The sequence below is a fragment of the Leucoraja erinacea genome, chromosome 16, assembly GCF_028641065.1.
Source record: "Leucoraja erinacea ecotype New England chromosome 16, Leri_hhj_1, whole genome shotgun sequence".
In the NCBI taxonomy this organism is placed as follows: Eukaryota; Metazoa; Chordata; class Chondrichthyes; order Rajiformes; family Rajidae; genus Leucoraja; species Leucoraja erinaceus.
The window spans coordinates 44,278,301-44,296,874 of NC_073392.1; the positions used below are offsets into that span (position 1 = coordinate 44,278,301).

The 18,574-nt window shown below is 43.1% G+C and overlaps 1 protein-coding gene across 1 annotated transcript in view; it reads left to right on the forward strand.

The window, feature by feature from the left end:
* Positions 1–18,574, forward strand: part of stab1 (stabilin 1) — a 259,880-nt gene that overhangs the window by 141,142 nt on the left and 100,164 nt on the right. The window contains exons 30-34 of the mRNA XM_055647479.1: positions 352–463; positions 6,557–6,634; positions 9,647–9,748; positions 15,171–15,278; positions 15,912–16,031. Of these exons, the coding sequence (XP_055503454.1) occupies positions 352–463; positions 6,557–6,634; positions 9,647–9,748; positions 15,171–15,278; positions 15,912–16,031 (520 nt within the window). The remainder of the gene's footprint in view (positions 1–351; positions 464–6,556; positions 6,635–9,646; positions 9,749–15,170; positions 15,279–15,911; positions 16,032–18,574) is intronic.

Genomic DNA, 18,574 nt, shown 5'->3' on the forward strand with positions numbered 1-18,574 from the left:
TTTTTCGTTAATAATTAACTAGGCTGAACATCCTCGATTTGAACAGCCTAGGGAAAATCGCGTTTTAAACCCGCCCCCCTCTAAACGGCGCCAAAATCGCGCACACGGGCTGGGACAGATTTTCAGCGACGCTTCAGGTAGGCTTTGCAACATACCTATAAAGAGCATAAGACACAATCTAGTAGTTTTGTTTTTAATTAAAAAGTGAGTTTATAGTGTTAATTACTTGTAAATATTTTGTTGGTGTGTTGGGCTATTTAAACCAATTTTTCCAGTTGTGCCTCAGAAGGAGAAAACAAACCGCACAAGAAAATTTGCAACTGCTGTAATTCTAGTACTTGGTACCTCCAGGTCACATTTTATTATGGGTGGACATACCGTCGAGGACTTAAAAGAATATGAAGGACATAACTTATCAACTATGAATATATTTATCAGGTTACCAATCAAGAATGAGAATGGGGTGAGTACATGATCTTTGAATTTCATGTTTAATGTGTATTGTAGTTTGAAAATTATTTTCTCGAAAGACAAAAGTGTATTATCCAGCCACACCATCACCATCCCTGACCTCCCCAGCTCTCTGTGTTATGCTTTGATCATTTAAATCTTATTAGAACGACTTTCAGAGTTCATGCATCATGAGTTCATAAGTTCATGTGATAGGAGCAGAATTAGGCCATTTGGTATATCACTCCACCATTTAATCATGGCTGATCTATCTTTCCCTCTCAACCCAATTCTCCTGCCTTCTCCCCATAACCCCTGACACCCGTACTAATCAAGAATCCATCCATCTCTGCCTTAAAAATATCCATTGACTTGGCCTTCACACCCTTCTGTGGTATTGAATTCCACAGATTCACCACCCTCTGACTAATTGAATTCCTCCTCATCTCCTTCCTAAAGGAACATCCTTTAATTCTGAGGTCATGACCTCTGGTCCTAGACTCTCCCACCAGTGGTAACATCCACTCCACTGTCACTCTATCCAAGCCTTTCACTATTCGATAAGTTTCAATGAGGTACCCCCTCATCCTTCTAAACTCCAGAGGTTACAGGCCCAGCGCCATCAAACACTCATCATATGTTAACCCAATCATTCCTGGGACCATTCCCCGTAAACCTCCTCTGGACCCTCTCCAGCTTCAGCACATCCTTCCTCAGAAATGGTGAGTGTGACGGAGCTTGGAATCTGATCCAAATGATGTGTTCTTAGAGTTATACAGCACGGAAACAGGCCCTTCGGCCCAACTCGTCAATGCCGACCAAGGTGCTCCATCTAAACTAATCTCATTTACCTGCATTTGACTTATAGATCTCAAAAACGTTCCTGTCTATGAACCTGTCCAGTCTCTTTTAAAACTTATCGGGAACATTCCACTGGCTGGCATGACTATTCACATGGCATGCATTTTGACCATCATTTTGTATGTCCTCATATATTTCTAGTGATGCCCATAGCAGTATTGAATAGACCAGCAGTTCAGTGTCAATTAATTTTGAAACTTTACAGGATTCATTTTAGTGAATATAGTCAGTGGTTTCACTTGCACTAACTGAAGCTCTAATTTGCTCAGTAGTTCAAGCAAAACTTATAATGTTTCTGATCTACATTGATTGATTTTCATTAACAACACAAACGTTACCACCAGGAGTTAAGGTTGAAGTGTAACATTAATGAACTGGGATTATACAGTACGTTTAAGTGAGGTAACAGAGAGATGTTATTTAAAAACATATTTTAATCTTTATTTTTATCTTCCTCTCCTTGCAATTTTCTGAGCACTATTTTTTGCCAAGAAACTGTCAGGAAGTGTTCCCACGATACTTCCTAGTTCCTGACATGGGTCAACCTCTGTCTCCTACTGTTAACAAGTTTACAAGTATTCCTGAATGATGAAATTGCGGTAAGAAGGAATTTCTATAGTGCAGTGCAGTACATTATCAATTGGTAAACAATTCCACAGATGTTTACCGTTATATTTTTGCTAAAGAGGATTTGCCATCTATATGGGCAACTTGGAACGTAAAAGTGATAAATGTTGGAATCTAATCACAATAATGTTCATTTAATTGGCATATTCCACTGGCTGATATGACTATGGAGTTTAGATTTTGCTTTGTTATTACCTTCTCCTAGCGAACAATGATCTATTCTACATTTTCCTTGATCTATATCTCTTTTGATGTCTTGTTTCACACTTTACCCTTCCTTATCTCTGTGATTCCCTCTCCCTTGACTCTCTGTCTGAGGAAGGGTCTTAACCCGAAATGTCACCCATTCCTTCTATCCAGAGATGCTGCCTGCCCCGCTGAGTTACTCCAGCATTTTGTGTCTATCAAGGAACTGCAGATGCTGGTTTACAGCAATAGAAGGCACGAAGTGCTGGAGTAACTTAGCATCTCTGGAGATCATGGGTAGATACCAATTTGGGTCAGGACTTGATTACTGTCCCTATTGTGGTTGCATGCATTTTAATCATCATTTTGCAGTTACTCAAACATTTATATCAATCCTGATAGTTAAATATGGAATATTTTGCAAATATTCCATATTCACATTTTGCAAATATTCCATATTCCAGAATATGGAATAATCTGCAGGTCACAATGTAAAGTGGTTTTAAATGTTGCAGGATTTATTTCTGAGAATGTGGTGAGCAGTTTCATTGCCCTCATAAAGTCTTTTTGCAAGCAATGAGCTCCTTGAGCTTTTTTTTATCCTTGTGCCAGAAGCCCTCATTAATCACTGCTGCCTATAACAGTCATCAATTGCAGGTCTTTCACATCCAGGAGTAAGCAGCCGTAACTCACCATCACTATTTGTTAGCAATTCTTTGGAGTAAAGTCGTGAAAATTAATTCCTTTTTTTTGTTATTCTTGAAACAAGAAATGCCTCAATTTCCAAGAAGCCTGCTCCCCTGGTGGAAACTGATCCAAGTAGAATTCCTGACTGTCCGCTCTGAAGAGGACAATCCCACTTTGAACTGTGTGGAGATTTGAATGATGAGGTGGACCACCAGAGGTTGCAAGGATAATTTAGTGGCACTCAGTCGAGAGCAGCTTTTGCAGTCCACAACAGTCCCACATGAGTCTCTCCTGGGGCGACGACTGAAGTGCCCCTTGAGCAGCATAAATCAACCCTTTGGGAGAGTTAAGGGAATGTAGTCCCATTGTCCCTCTCTGCCTCTGTAGGCATCTTGCTCTCATCTCCTTCTCCTCTGTTTTGACCTCATTCTGCTCCATCCTATCTGATCTTGTCCAATACACATAAAATAAAAACTAACCCTACCGACTACAGCATGGCATATGTTTTGTCAAGTCGAAGAACGTTACAAATTGTTTATGGACATTATAACGGTGCTGCAAAATAGGTAACGTTTCTTACCCAAAATGGACCAGTCCTGGTCCTGCTCCTTGGCATTAAAACTTTGAAATAATTCTCCAGTGCTGCTCCTTTTTAAATCAAAACAGCCCTTTAAGAGCTCCAGGCTCACCAGATACACTGCCTCGGCTTGCAGATTGCTTTCATTTTCTGCCCCATGTGAGTTGGGTTTGCAGAGCATGATGAATTTACCACATCAAATCATTCAAAGCCAATTGTGTTGGCAAAATGTAGCTGAGTGCAAGCAGCATCTAAATTACATCAGCCCTGTGATGTGAATGGATCGGACATGAACCCTTCAGATAACAGATCCAGAAATGCAATAGAACAGTGCAACACAGGAACAGGCCCTTTGCCCCACAATGCTCATGCCGAACGTGATGCCAAGTTAAACTAATCTCCTCTGCCTGCATGAGATCCATATCCCTTCATTCCCCGCATATCCATGTGCCTATCTAAAAATCTGCTGCCATCACTGCACCTGACTGTGTGTTCCAGGCACTTACTACTTACTGTGTAAAAATAACATGCCCCGCACATCTCCTTTTAACTTTCCTACTCTGACCTTAAAGCTCTGTCCTCCAGTCTTTAACATTTCCACCATGATCATGATCATATTGAATGCCATATGAAGGGTCAAATGGCCTACTCATGAACCTATTTTCTATGTTTCTAAATCCTTTTATCAGGTGCCCAACAGACTCTGATGTTCCAGAGAAAATTATCCAAATGTGTCCAATCTTGCAGCAAATACTGTCTTGTCCACTCAGCATCCTGATAAACCTCTTCTCCACTGATGAAAGCAAGCATATACAATGTGTAGCCTCTACCACTCTGTCTATTTGTGTTGCCACTTTCAGGAAGCAACTATGTACTTGGACCCAAAGATCCCTCAGTACATCAAAGCTGTTAACAGTTTTGTCATTTCCCTTTACATTTGACCTCCCAAAGTGTAACACGTCATCCTTGCCCAGATTATACTCGAGCTGCCATTTCTCCGCCCACATCCATAAATTATATACAGACAACTGTATCTTATGGCAGGGGTTTTCCACTGTCCGCAAAATGTTTGCAAATTAAATAACTAATCCATCTACATTTTTGTCCAAGTAGTGTGTGTGTGTGTGTGTGTGTGTGTGTGTGTGTGTGTGTGTGTGTGTGTGTGTGTGTGTGTGTGTGTGTGTGTGTGTGTGTGTGTGTGTGTGTGTGTGTGTGTGTGTGTGTGTGTGTGTGTGTAGATGAGAAGGGATTTATGAAAGGAAAATCATGCTTGACTAATTTTCTGGAATTTTTTGAGGATGTGACAAGTAAAATGGATGAAGGGGTGCCAGTGGATGTAGTGTATCTAGACTTTCAGAAAGCCTTTGATAAGGTCCCGCACGGGAGACTGGTGACTAAAATTAGAGCACATGGCATTGGGGGTAGGGTGTTGACATGGATAGAAAATTGGTTGGCAGACCGGAAGCAAAGAGTAGGAGTGAACGGGTCCTTTTCAGAATGGCAGGCAGTGGCGAGTGGAGTGCCGCAAGGCTCGGTGTTGGGGCCGCAACTGTTTACCATATATATTAATGATTTGGAAGAGGGAATTAGGAGCAACACTAGCAAGTTTGCGGATGACACAAAGCTGGGTGGCAGTGTGAACTGTGAAGAGGATGTTAGGAGGTTGCAGGGTGACCTGGACAGGTTGAGTGAGTGGGCAGATGCGTGGCAGATGCAGTATAAATATAGATAAATGTGAGGTTATCCACTTTGGCGGCAAAAACAAGGGGGCAGATTATTATCTCAATGGGGTTAGGTTAATTAAGGGGGAGGTACAGAGAGACCTGGGTGTCCTTGTACACCGGTCACTGAAAGTTGGCGTGCAGGTACAGCAGGCAGTGAAGAAAGCTAATGGAATGTTGGCCTTCATAACAAGAGGATTTCAGTATAGGAGTAAAGAGATTCTTCTGCAGCTGTATAGGCCTCTGGTAAGACCACATCTGGAGTATTGTGTACAGTTTTGGTCTCCTAATTTGAGGAAGGACATCCTTGTGATTGAGGCAGTGCAGCGTAGGTTCCCGAGATTGATCCCTGGGATGACGGGACTGTCATGTGAGGAAAGATTGAAAAGACTAGGCTTGTATTCACTGGAGTTTAATTGGATGGGGGGGGGTCTTATAGAAACATATACAATTATAAAAGTACTGTACAAGCTAGATGCAGGAAAAATGTTCCCAATGTTGGGTGAGTCCAGAACCAGGGGCCACAGTCTTAGAATAAAGGGGAGGTCATTTAAGACTGAGGTGAGAAAAAACTTTTTCACCCAGAGTTGTGAATTTGTGGAATTCCCTGCCACAGAGGGCAGTGGAGGCCAAGTCACTGGATGGATTTAAGAGAGAATTAGATAGAGCTGTAGGGGCTAGTGAAATCATGGGATATGGGGAGAAGGCAGGCACGGGTTATTGATTGGGGATGATCAGCCATGATCACAATGAATGGCGGTGCTGGCTCAAAAGGCCTGAATAGCCTCCTCCTGCACTGATTTTCTATGTTTCTATGAATTTCTTTAGTCAGAGGGTGGGGAATCTGTGGAATTATTGTCCATAGAAAGCCATGGAGGCCAATCAGTGGATATATTTAAGGCAGAGATAGAAACATAGTAAAATAGAAGCAGGTGTAGGCCATTCTGCCCTTTGAGCTAGTACCACCATTCAATATGATCATGACTGATCATTTAAATCAGTACCCCATTCCTGCCTTTTCCCCATATCCCTTGATTTCTTTAGCCCTAAGAGCTAAATCTCCCTCTTGAAAACATCCATTCAATTTGTCCTCCACAGCCTTCTGTGGCAGAGCCTTCCACAGATTCACAACTCTCTGGGTGAAAAAATGTTTCCTTATCTCAGTCCTAAATGGCCTGCCCCTGGTTCTGGACTCGCCCAACATCGGGGACATTTTTCCTGAATCTAGCCTGTCCAATCATTTAAGAATTGTTTTTGTTTCTATAAGTATTTACTTTCCTTCTGAAACCAAGAACATTACCTACTCTCCAAATTAAAACTATTCGAGAATAACAGATTTTATATTTTCCTAATTTTTGTGTTGGAAAGGATATAATTGTTAACTTTGATATGATTCACCTTTTGTGACTTACAAAAAGAGTTGAAATATTGATTTGTTTTTTCTCAGAGTCTAACCATTCGTGGGGCAAGAATTGTAACGCCTGATATCGTAGCAGTGAACGGCTACATCCACATAATTGACCAGGTACATTCTCTGCCCGTGAAGTTATATATATATAGGAGAAATTGCATATTAATCTCAAAGCACAGCTTCTTAAATCATCTGTCTAGCAAAGCTTGGGAGTGCTTCTGACGGAAAATCACAAAAATGATTTGCAGTGATGGATGGCTATCTTCAGAGAATTGCGGTGTTTCATAGAATATCTCAGAACACTTTTCCAAGAGGATACGATTCAAGAATGGGAGACAGCTGAGAGATGTTGTGTTTCACCACTGGGGGATGTGGCACCCCCCACTCCAGTACGCTGTCAACATTCTTTTGCAACTAAACACAGAATTACTCCTTTTGGACAGTTTCAATTTCTCAGAAAAAGTACAAAACTGATTAAAGCCAGCTTAGCAGAGCTGCATTGAACAATGCTGGGCCTGGTGACTTTTCAGAACTGTCACATTTAGCCCTATAGAAATCATCTGTCAACAAGGAATGGGAGGTTTGCATTTTCCGCCTCCTTGTATATGGTGTTGGCGCCTTGGATGCAGTTTTCTCCCACTTCATCCGATTCAGCTTCAAAATATATTTTCCTCTAGGGAAAGGGAAATTGGAAGTGGAGAAAAATATATTTTTCTACTTTCGTTCTTCAGTGCTAACTCACACCATGAGCCTTGTGGCTGATGCAAATCCCTTGCCTTGGTTAACATTACCCTGAAGGGAGATATCAACTTTTTCTAAATAAAATTGATAGTAATGTTTTAGATTCTGTTCCTGCCTGTTTTTCCCAGACTCAAGTAGAAAAATATACCGCCTGAAGTTGGGGCGGATGCTTGCAAACACCAGAATGGGCTTGTTGGCTGGTGTAATTGTGTGGGGTGCTGGGTGGGTATAAATGTGAGGTTATCCATTTTGGTGGCAAAAACAGGAAAGCAGACTATTATCTAAATGGTGGCCGACTAGGAAAAGGGGAGATGCAGCGAGACCTGGGTGTCATGGTACACCAGTCATTGAAAGTAGGCATGCAGGTGCAGCAGGCAGTGAAGAAAGCGAATGGTATGTTAGCTTTCATAGCAAAAGGATTTGAGTATAGGAGCAGGGAGGTTCTACTGCAGTTGTACAGGGTCTTGGTGAGACCACACCTGGAGTATTCCGTACAGTTTTGGTCTCCAAATCTGAGGAAGGACATTATTGCCATAGAGGGAGTGCAGAGAAGGTTCACCAGACTGATACCTGGGATGTCAGGACTGTCTTATGAAGAAAGACTGGATAGACTTGGTTTATACTCTCTAGAATTTAGGAGATTGAGAGGGGATCTTATAGAAACTTACAAAATTCTTAAGGGGTTGGACAGGCTAGATGCAGGAAGATTGCTCCCGATGTTGGGGAAGTCCAGGACAAGGGGTCACAGCTTAAGGATAAGGGGGAAATCCTTTAAAACCGAGATGAGAAGAACTTTTTTCACACAGAGAGTGGTGAATCTCTGGAACTCTCTGCCACAGAGGGTAGTCAAGGCCAGTTCATTGGCTATATTTAAGAGGGAGTTAGATGTGGCCCTTGTGGCTAAGGGGATCAGAGGGTATGGAGAGAAGGCAGGTACGGGATACTGAGTTGGATGATCAGCCATGATCATATTGAATGGCGGTGCAGGCTCGAAGGGCCGAATGGCCTACTCCTGCACCTAATTTCTATGTTTCTATGTTTCTATGTAAGGTGATACGGTCAAAAGTGATAGGAGAAGAATTAGGCATCAGGTCTATTCCACCACTCAACCATGGCTGATCTATCTCTCCCTTCTAACCCCATTCTCCTGCCTTCTCCCCATAACCCCTGACACCCGCACTAATCAAGAATCTATCTTTCTCTGCCTTAAAAAAATATTTATTGACTTGGCCTCCACAGCCTGTGGTAAAGAATTCCACAGATTCACCACCTTCTGACGAAATAAATTTCTCCACCTCTCCTTCCTAAAGGAATGTCCTTTTATTCTGACACTATGATCTCTGGTCCTAGACTTTGACACTAGTGGAAACATCCTCTCCACAACCACTCTATCCAAGCCTTATACTATTCGGTATGTTTCAATGGGGTTCCTCCTCATTCTTCTAAACTCCAGTGAGTACAGACCCAGTGCTGTCAAATGCTCATCATATGTTAACCCACTCATTACTGCGATCATTCCTGTAAACCTCCTCTGGACCCTCTCAAGGGCCAGCACATCCTTCCTCAGATATGGTGCCAAAATTGTTCATAATACTCCAAATTCGGCCTGACCAGAGCCTTATAGAGCCTCAGCATTACATCCCTGTTTTTGTATTCTATCCCTCTGTATTGTTATGAGATTGGGAAGCATGGATTTCTGACGTCCATTAAATGCTTCCTTGTTTCTTGTTGTCCTCAGCCGGCCAGGTTAACGGAAGGAACTCCTCCAACATAAGGCCTCACCCAAGTTGGCCTGAGACTGGGCCCGATGAGTGGAGGAGGTTGTGGGATCAGAGGTGGGGTGGAAGATGATTGTGTGGGGGTGGATACTGATAAAGTGGGTGGGCTGGGCTAGGCATGCACAAATTGCAGAGGGACAGAGGGGACTTTCCTGGTAAGGAATGGTTTCACAGCTCTGTGAGCTCACAGGCAGTGAGTTAATCCACTTCCCTTTTAGAAATTCAGCCCTTCCCACCTCCTTTCACTTGTCAGGTTTTTTTTCCAAGGGAAGTGAACTGACAAGAGTTAAAAAGGGAATCATTGCGAAAATGAGGGCATTCTGCCAGGCTGCTTCTGGCAAACGGATTGGTCACCACCCATCCTTGTTCCACATCCATTAAAAACTGGAAATGGGTGGTTTTGACAAGCAAGGACCCGGATCGAGGCTGTCTGAAGTTTAACTGCTTAACAGCCATCTTTGGAAGTTTATATACATTCCTGTGTAATAGTGATATCATCGCTCACAATGTGCATTCCACAGCATTACATTTCTCGATCGAAATATCATACGACAGTCACACTTCTCACCGCTACTTTGTCTAATCTATTCCATCTTGTCACATGTAGATTTTGATCCCTCCGTTGGAAGATTTGCCACAACTTCCACCTGGATTGCTGGAGCTTCTAGAACAATTACCTCAGTATTCCTATTTCAAGCAGTTATTGCAGGTAAATTAAAATCCTAGGTGATTTATTAGAGGGGTGCTGTCTGATTCTTTAAAAAGGTGATGATTAAGAAATGCTAAGGTAGCTTTTCGAATGTTTTAAAAATATCTTACGGTTGAATGGTGTCACGAGAAGTTCCATTCTTCCTGCAAAATTGATCATCATTTAAAAACATGTACAGAACGTGTGGGACTGGGCCGAGTATCATTGTATTGTATTGTATTGTATTCAAATTTATTGTCATTGTCTCAATTTGAGAAAACGAAATGAATTTCCCTTTACAGTCAGTATCATTAAAAAAATAAATCATAAATAAATAAATAAACAATAAATAAATAAATAATGAACATATTAAAAATAAAATTGAAATTGAATTTAAAAAAAGCACAAACACGGTTAGTCCACGACACCACATAACATAAATGGCACCAAGGTGAGGATGGCACCATAGTCCAGCCAGCCTCCCCTCCGTGTTCATCCGTGGTCGGGGCCTTTCCAAGCACCCGCAGTCACCGCCCCGGGTGGCCCGATGTTCAGGCCCTCACGCCGGGCTGGTGGAACGCCGACGCCGATCCCCGACAGTGAACATTCTCCTCCTCAGCGGTCCGGACCTTCTGATCAGCCGCCTCCCGCAGCCGGAGTCTGCAGCTCCTGAGTCCGCAGGCCGAGCCGGGCAGAGTCGCAGGACCCCACGCTGTCCATCAGCGCCGCCCGCGTTGGGAGCTCCGCAAACCGCAGCTCCATGATGTCGGTGCAGCAAGTCCAGCACTCCGGGCTCCAGACGGCGACCCCCAGTAAGGCATCACCAGCCCCGCGATGTTCCAGCGCTGTCCCGCTGTCCCGTCTCTTTGAGCATGACATGAATATTGACTCGAGTATTGTGACTACATGTCTGTGGGGTAGAAGGCGATAAACCTTTCTTGTGTTTGGGATGTTTGAGCGCCCTGGAGAGGGAAAGACTACAAAAAGTAGTAAACACTGCCCAGTCCATCATCGGCTCAGAATTCTGAACATCAATAGCCCATTATCTGCTATTTGCACTTTATTTATTCATGTATTTATGTATATAATGGTATATGGACACACTGATCTGTTCTGTAGTCAATGCCTACTATGTTCTGTTGTGCTGAAGCAAAGCAAGAATTTCATTGTCCTATCAGAGACACATGACAATAAACTTTCTTGACTTGACTTGACTCTTGATGTCCAAGACAAAGACAGAGTATTTATAGGGGACTTGAGAGGAATAGTTTTTTCATGCAGAAAGTGGTTTGAATCTGTGCTGCCTGAGATGGTGATGGAAGCAGATGTTCATTCAAGAAACATCTGGATAAGTCTTGAATTGCCATCGTGTAGATGGCCATGGATTGAAATCTGGGTAAATGGAATTAGTATAGATGGTGCTACAGTCTTAGTTTAGTTTAGTTTAGTTACAGTTAGCTTGGACGCAGTGGACCGATGGTCTGTTTCTGTGCTGCACAATTCTGACGCGATATGGAAAACCGCACAAAGTTGTGGCAGCCTTTCATCCATTACAAACCAATCATTGAAAAGTCCTGAAGATAGACACTAAAAGCTGGAGTAACTCAGCGGGACAGGCAGCATCCCTGAAGAGAAGGAATGGGTGATGTTTCAGGTCGAGACCCTTCTTCAGACTGTTTAGGGATAAGGGAAATGGGAGATATAGACGGAGATGTGGAGAGATAAAGAACAATGAATGAAAGATTTGCAAAAAAGTAACAATGATAAAGGAAACAGGCCATTGTAAGCTGTTTATATATGAAAACGAGAAGCTAGTGTGACTTGGGAGGGGGAGGGATAGAACTAGAGGGAATGCCGGGGCTACCTGAAGTGAGAGAAATCAATATTCATACCACTGCCCAAGCAAAATATGAGATGCTGATCCTCCAATTTGCGTTTAGCCTCACTCTGACAATGGAGGAAACCGAGGACAGAAAGGTCTGTGTAAGAATGGGAAGGAGAATTAAAGTGTCCAGCGACCGGGAGATCAGGTTTGTTCACGTGGACTGAGCGAAGGTGTTCCGCGAAACGATCGCCCAGTCTGCGTTTGGTCTCGCCGATGTATAAGAGTCCACATCTTGAACAACGGATACAGTAGATGAGGTTGGAGGAGGTGCAAGTAAACCTCTGCCTAACCTGAAAGGACCGTCGGGGTCCCTGGACAGAGTCGAGGGAGGAGGCATAGGGACAGGTGTTGCATCTTCTACAGTTGCAGGGGAGGGTACCTGGGAAGGGGGTGGTTTGGGTGGAAGGGATGAGTTAACCAGGGAGTTGCAGAGGGAACCTGTTCTGCGGAAAGTGGTGGAGATGGGAAAATGTGGCTCGTGGTGGGATCCAGTTGGAGGTGGTGGAAATTTTGGAAGATTATATGTTGTATGCGACGGCTGATGGGGTGGAAGGTAAGGACTAGGGGGAGTCTGTCTCTGTTGTGACTAGGGTGAGGGGGAGCAAGGGCGGAGCTGCAGGGTACCGATGAGACACGATTTATGATGGGAGAGGGGAATCCCCATTCCCTAAAGAATTAGGACATCTTGGATGTTCTAGTATGGCACACTTCATCTTGGGTGCAGACACGGCGTAGATGGTGGAATTGGGAGTAGGGGATAGAGTCTTTGCAGGAAGCAGGGTGGGAAAAAGTGTAGTCGAGATAGCTGTGGGAGTCAATGGATTTGTAATAGATGCCAGTCAATAGTCTATTTCCTGTGATGGAGACTGTGAGATCAAGAAAGGGGAGGGAGTTGTCGGAGATGGTCCAAGTAAATTTGAGTGCAGGATGAAAATTGGTGGTGAAGTTGATGAAGTCCATGAGTTCCACATGGATGCAGGAGGTAGCACCGATGCAGACATCAATGTAACGGAGATAGAGTTCGGGGAAAGATCCAGTGTACGCCTGGAACAGGGATTGTTCAACGTACCCTACAAAGAGGCAGGCATAGCTGGGGCCCATGCGGGTGTCCATAGCTACGCCTTGGACGGAGGAAGTGGGAGGAGTCAAAGGAGAAGTTGTTGAGAGTAAGGACCAGCTTTAGGTGGAGTAGAGTGTTATTAGAGGGAAAATTGGATGGTGCTGCGGTTGTGGAAGAAACTGAGGGCTTTAAGGCCTTCCTGGTGGGGGATTGAGGTGTAGAGTGACTGAACATCCATAGTAAAGATGCGGGAGTGAGGGCTCCGTAAGCGGAAGCGAAATGTCCTGCCATGGCTAGAACTCTTAAAGTGACAGAACTGCCGCTAGTTGTATTGGAGATGACTGGGATGATCTTGTGCAAGTTGTGCATGAACATACATGAGTTTGGGCACATTGCTTCTCTGATGCACGGTATTTAACTTTTATTATGTTTTGTGACTGGGTTGCAATGAAAATGTTATTAATTTAATTTAACTTAGTGAATTTATTTTAATTTACTGAATTATTATTAAATTCATAATACAATTAAATTCACCTAGTTGTATTAATGAAAAAAATAATACAATTGAGGCACTTTAAGTATGTCCTTCCTCTTTGAGAAAGTCTTGACCAGCAATGGAAACAGCCTTATCGATATTCACTGGGCAAATTCCTGGAATGAGAAACGTGTTACATTGTCAATGGTTAAAAAAAGGTTAGACACATAATGCTGGAGTAACTCAGGGGGACAGGCAGCATCTCTGGATAGAAGGAATGGGTGATGTTTTGGGTTGAGACCCTTCTTCAGATCTGTATCCTTCAAAGTTTAGAAGAATGGGGGGTTATATCAATTGAACATATAATATCTTAAATGGGCATAATAGAGAATGATTAGATGTTTACAGTAATGGGAAGGTCTTGAATGAGGACGCATAGTTACAAAATAAGGGAGCGGTCATTTAAAATTGAGGTGCACTGGAATTTCTTCTTGGTGAGGGTGCTGAATCCCTGGAATTCTCTCCTCCAGAAGGTTGTGGAGGCTAGAACATTGGGGATATTTATGGAGAAGATAGTTGAATGTTTAAAGGATCAGGGACTCAGAGACTATGGGGAACTGGCACAGAAGGAACTGAGCCCCGGGGAAGATCAACCGTAATCCTATTGCATTACAGGATGGACTAGAGAGGCCAAGTTGCCTACTCCTGCTCCTATCCATTCCTGCCACAGATGATGTCTCACCTGCTGAGTTACTCCAGCATGTTGCGTATTTTTCAGAATTCCAACATCTGCAGTTCCTTATGTCCCCTCCTCCTATTTTGTTGTGTTCTTTAAAAGGCAAGCTTGGATTGGAGGGTGGGTCGGAATGGGAACTCCATCCAGCACCCAGTGTCAACAACACTTTGTCTGAGAATTCCAGTCTCAAGCTGGACTTGGACATTTGCCTGCAGATAATAAATCCTTAGCTTTCCATTCCCTGCGCGCTCCCCTTTGCATTGCAACTCCCCAAGCACCACTTCCCCAAATGACTCAGAAAGCTGCAAAAATGTTCTTTTCTCTGGGGAGAATCGTATGTACCAATGAGCCTCTGATGACTTCTACTTTATGAGACCTTCCTCTGGCACTGTAACGAGCTACATGGCTAAGGAAACGGCATTAAGGCGTGTAAACATGATGTGCCTTGACACTGAATATAATCCATGCACCCCAGTAGCACAGACCTTTGGTGATCTAATGCCTAAGACTGAGTTTGTGACTAAGAATCAGTGACTCTTGAACTTGGAGCTTGAAACTTGGAACATAGAACATACAACATAGAACATGGAACATATAACATGGAACAGTACAGGAGCTAGACACAAAATGCTGGAGTAATGGGCGATTTTTCAGGCAACTACAGGCGACTAGTTTGTTGCCACGTGTTCGCCAGTGGTCGCCGGGAGTCGTCTCCTCAGTCGCACAAAAAGTCGTAGCGTCTACCTGGTCGCCGCTAACTTTTGTTGGTGAAAAGTGGGTTTGACGCCAATGAGCGTAGCTTGACATCTCCTGACGTAGGTTCTGTCGTAGGTTTATCGGCGACCTGCTACGACTATGACAGTCGCCGGCAGTTGCCTAAAAAATCGGCAAGTGGGACGGGCACATTACTCAGCGGGTCAGGCAGCATCTCTGGAGTAAAGGAACAGGTGACGTTTCGAATGGAGACCTTTCTTCAGACTGTAGCATCTGTCCTACCCATAGAAGAGTACAGCACAAGGACAGGCCCTTTGGCCCACTATGTCAATGTTGAATATGATGCCATGTTAAACTAATCTCATCTGCCTGCACATAATCCATAGCCCTCCATTCCCTGCTTTCTTCACTTTGAATTGGAAATGGATTGCAAATCCACAACCACCGCCTCCCCAAGTGATTTGGCCAGCTGCACAAATCAGATTCTGGATCTTGGGCAACTGTTGGTGACAAAATTCCTACTTCTGAACAACAGACATTAATCACTGCTTTATGTTGTGTGTTTTTTTTTAGCAATACCATCTAATTCATCAGCTGGAATCCTCCAAACAGTACACCATATTAATACCAGAAGATGCAGTACTTGAAGAATACTACGGAGCAGAGAATATTGAACAGTTGGTATGTTTCCTGTTCTCACCATGGTTCCCTGACATCATATTATTTCCCTCTAAATGGAGTTTGAACTCTTGGCTTCCAAATGCTGTTTGACTTTCGAAATATGTGGTCTAAATATGACTTTAAAGCCAAGCCTGATTTTCTCTGGCACTGAACATTGAGGCATGGGACAACTGGCCCCGGGCATGTGGTCAACTCCAAGTCAATAATGCCCTACTCTCTGGTTGACCTCTGGACTACAAGGAGAGTGGTGAGGAGAGAAGATTGAAGGAAAGCAGGGCAATAGTGGCCCAAAGTGGAATTCTAAACTCTCCCATGAGATGGAAGAACTTACCTTTGCGATTCAGTTAATACCAATTCATTCTGGCCAGATTATGAAAGGAAAAAGTTCTTCTTCATTCTGATTTGATATGCATTTAGAATGGGACTACATTACAAAATGTGGTGATAAAATAATGCTTATCTTGCTGCATTAGCTGGATGTGGTGGTTTTCGTTTTATAACCTTGCTCTTCGATGGTGCCTTCAACCTCATTATCTTCCTCCTCCTTGTTAGGTATAGGTGTGGTTGGCTTCCAGTGTGGTGAGGTGAGGTTAATTAGCTGTGCTGTACAAACCATTGTCCTTCCTTTTACAGGTGAAGTATCATATTATTCCTGGGGAAAAGCTCCTGCCTGATAAAATCAAGGATGGAATTCATAAAGGAACAATGCTGGGATCGTTGTATCAAGTAATATTCTACAGGAGGAAAGGTCAGGTATGGAACACGCTTTGAATCTGCACGGCAGAAACAGACTCTTTTCCACTGTTACATCAATTGCAGAGGTACGGGATGGTGCAAGGTGGAATTATGGAGTCATGCATCTCTCCACGAATACCACTTTCCTAATACTTTTCCACAGGTCTACATTTTTTTGTCCTTTTGTAGGTACAAATACATTTTTTGTCCTTTGGTAGGTACATATACATTTTTCGGTTTTGACAGCTACTGTTGAATCCTCTTCCTTTCATGCTTTTAATTCCTGACAATGGTGACTTGTGCTATTAAAAAAAATCCTGTTCAACCATCCATTATGAATCTCGTGTCAGTTATCATAATGGTCTGACCTTTGCTTGCAATTGCTACTTTAATCTTCGTTGAGGTCGCGGCAGATCATGTAGCAGCCATGGTCCCTAGAGGAGCTATGGATGTTGGTGGTTCTCATTTCATGACCTTGCACTCCTCCAGTGTGCTCTACCCAATGATCTTCCCCCTCCACAGGTGATACACCCACGCTACTGTGTAGATCAAAGCCACTGAGTTAGAATTGGCAGTGTGTCACATTCCCTTTGCTACTGGAACTCTGTCAACTTGCTTCACTCACTCCAAACAGCCAGTAGATCAGGACTACAGGACAAACAGGAATACTTAAAGGTTCATCGGTGTTTGGGACTCATTCAGCTGTCAACAAGCCAAAAGTGAATCAGTGCTGTGCCTATGAAACAGGCTTTAAAAGTTGATTTGCTTCCTGGAGGCATTTTGGCAGTCGGTAAAGATGTGCTAATGCTCAACTAATGCTAACATAAGTCCACAAAGATGCAAATTTGATCCGTGTATTTTCCTATTAAAGAAATCATTAAGATCGAAATGTAATGCCTTCTTTAAGCTTGTTTTGGGCCGGATGTGAATACTTTCTAACAGAGTTCAGTTCTTAATGCTACAATGCATATCTAGATGACGTGATGTGCTCTGGAAATATCTTCTCCTTTAACTATGCTCTCATTGGGCCTGAGATTACATTAATTGATGTTAGTCCTTTATCGTTTCCTGTTGAGGCCAAACTTGCATTTTTGAGCCCCTGGCATTTGTATTTTGCTGTTTGGTTCACAGCTATTAAATCCCTACAGAGAAGGCAGCTGTTCTTCAACATGGAGGAGGTTGGTTTTATTCTCCCAGCTGCTTTCTCAGGAGACTGTCTGTGGTTGAGTTGATGTGTTCAATCACTTTTCTTGTGTGCAGATGCAAATTGAGGAATAACATTTCAAACAGCGAGTTGCATTACTGCAGTGCTGCAGTCTATTAGCCAATGAACGGCTGCACATTATTTGTGGCTGATGATGATTGAAGTTTTGTGTTACTCTGTTCCTGAAGAGTGTATCACTTAATGTTTATTACCTGTCCTCAGCTGCTCAGAGAAAATCATTCGGGTACATCTTGCGGAAGTATTAAAAATATTTCTGACATGTTCACCCGTTTCAGCATATCAAAAGTAATCCGGCACGCTAGTTAAGGTTTATTTAAAAAGTATTTACTTGTTCACAGTGAGTGGGCATCATTTTAACCATATAACCATATAACAATTACAGCACGGAAACAGGCCATCTCGGCCCTACAAGTCCGTGCCGAACAACTTTTTTCCCTTAGTCCCATCTACCTGCACTCATACCATAACCCTCCAATCCCTTCTCATCCATATGCCTATCCAATTTATTTTTAAATGATACCAATGAACCTTCCGACACCACTTCCACTGGGAGCTCATTCCACACCGCTACCACTCTCTGAGTAAAGAAGTTCCCCCTCATGTTACCCCTAAACTTCTGTCCCTTAATTCTGAAGTCATGTCCTCGTGTTTGAATCTTCCCTATTCTCAAAGGGAAAAGCTTGTCCACATCAACTCTGTCTATCCCTCATCATTTTAAAGACCTCTATCAAGTCCCCCCTTAACCTTCTGCGCTCCAGAGAATAAAGACCTAACTTATTCAACCTATTTCTGTAACTTAGTTGTTGAAACCCAGGCAACATTCTAGTAAATCTCCTCTGTACTCTCTCTATTTTGTTGACATCCTTCCTATAATTGGGGCGACCAAAATTGTACACCATACTCCAGATTTGGTCTCACCAATGCCTTGTACAAATTATCCCAGCTTCTATACTCAATGCTCTGATTTATAAAGGCTAGCAGACCAAAAGCTTTCTTTACCACCCTATCTATATGAGATTCCACCTTCAAGGAACTATGCACGGTTATTCCCAGATCCCTCTGTTCAACTGTATTCTTCAATTCCCTACCATTTACCATGTGCGTCCTATTTTGATTTGTCCTGCCAAGGTGTAGCACCTCACATTTATCAGCATTAAATTCCATCTGCCATCTTTCAGCCCATTTTTCCAAATGTTCAAGGACAATATTCCATTATTGCCCATGAGTAGATGCTAGTGAGCTCTCGTCTTGGACCAGTGCATTCCATCTTGTAGCAATGGTGTTGTGAAGCTGGAGTTGCAGGATTGACAATCAGTTACAATGAAGGAACAATGTA